Genomic DNA, 1,020 nt, shown 5'->3' with positions numbered 1-1,020 from the left:
CAGCAGGAGCAGGATGAAGCCAAACATCTGTGAATCCTGTGACTCCCCTGGGAATCCCTGATTGAAGTGGGGCTGGTGAACCAAGTGCCATATGCCTGACTGCTAATACTTCCTTCTCTTCTCATTCCTCTGACTGACCTGCCGGTGCTGCTTCAGTGCGGAGGACTCTGAAGAGTGGCCTGACTCCAGAAGAAGCCAGAGCCCTGGGCCTGGTGGGCACCTCGGAGTTGCAGCTGTGACACCTTTGGGTGCTCTAAGAAGAATGCCTGAGCAGAGTGCATGCTCCTGCTGGACAGAACCCCTCCAGTGAGGGGCGTGGAGACTCTCCATTAACATCCGAAGGTTCTGAAAGGGAGTGCCCATTTCTCTGTGTCACCGCATGGTGGCCTTCCCCGCTGTGCACTGACATGGATCCCTGGAGTCTCCTTCGTGTACTTTCTTCATTGTGTCAGCTGTGTTTTCTTGTTTCCTTGACACCTGGTTTAGTAGTCCCAAAGTGTGACACCTTTTCTGTGCAAGGAACCACACTTGTAAGGAGCAAATCACGTCTGTCACAGTTACTGTGGTCATATGAGGCAGTTTGATTAGGCTCACAGACCGGGTCTCTCCACGACACCAAAATATCCAGATGTAAACTCCAAAATTGTACACAAAAGAAAGCACAGATTGTTTACGAGTTGTGGATTTTAGATGTACTAAATGTTTATATGAATTCATAATTGTACACCATGTTTCAAATACTAAATAAATAGAATTTAATGTCATAACCAAAAACTCTTATTTTCATGGGCGTAGGACCTTAAACAGATATACAGGTTTGCCTCCTTCCGAATCAGCAGAACCTCTTCTCAGGTTCATCAAAAGGACCCTTTCTCAGAATGGTCTCCAGGTCCTTTGCATTTTGTGTTTTGTTAACTGAATGAGAAGCGCTAACAATGTGCTCTTTATAACTGGATTAATTAGGCATCAGGCTTTATTGCAAGACATGTTAGCAATAACCTTACCCATGTGCTTTATTTT

General features: G+C 45.7%; 1 protein-coding gene across 1 annotated transcript in view; it reads left to right on the top strand.

Moving 5' to 3' along the window:
• FHOD3 (formin homology 2 domain containing 3) overlaps nucleotides 1-767 on the top strand; it is a 421,374-nt gene extending 420,607 nt beyond the window's left edge. Inside the window, 1 exon segment of the mRNA XM_025038715.1 lies at nucleotides 157-767. Coding sequence (XP_024894483.1) covers nucleotides 157-239 — 83 coding nt within the window. The 3' untranslated portion in view covers nucleotides 240-767.
• The last annotated feature ends 253 nt before the right edge of the window (nucleotides 768-1,020 follow it).

The sequence above is a fragment of the Pteropus alecto genome, unplaced genomic scaffold, assembly GCF_000325575.1.
Source record: "Pteropus alecto unplaced genomic scaffold, ASM32557v1 scaffold146, whole genome shotgun sequence".
Lineage (NCBI taxonomy): Eukaryota > Metazoa > Chordata > Mammalia > Chiroptera > Pteropodidae > Pteropus > Pteropus alecto.
This window is presented reverse-complemented; position numbering and strand designations above follow the sequence as displayed.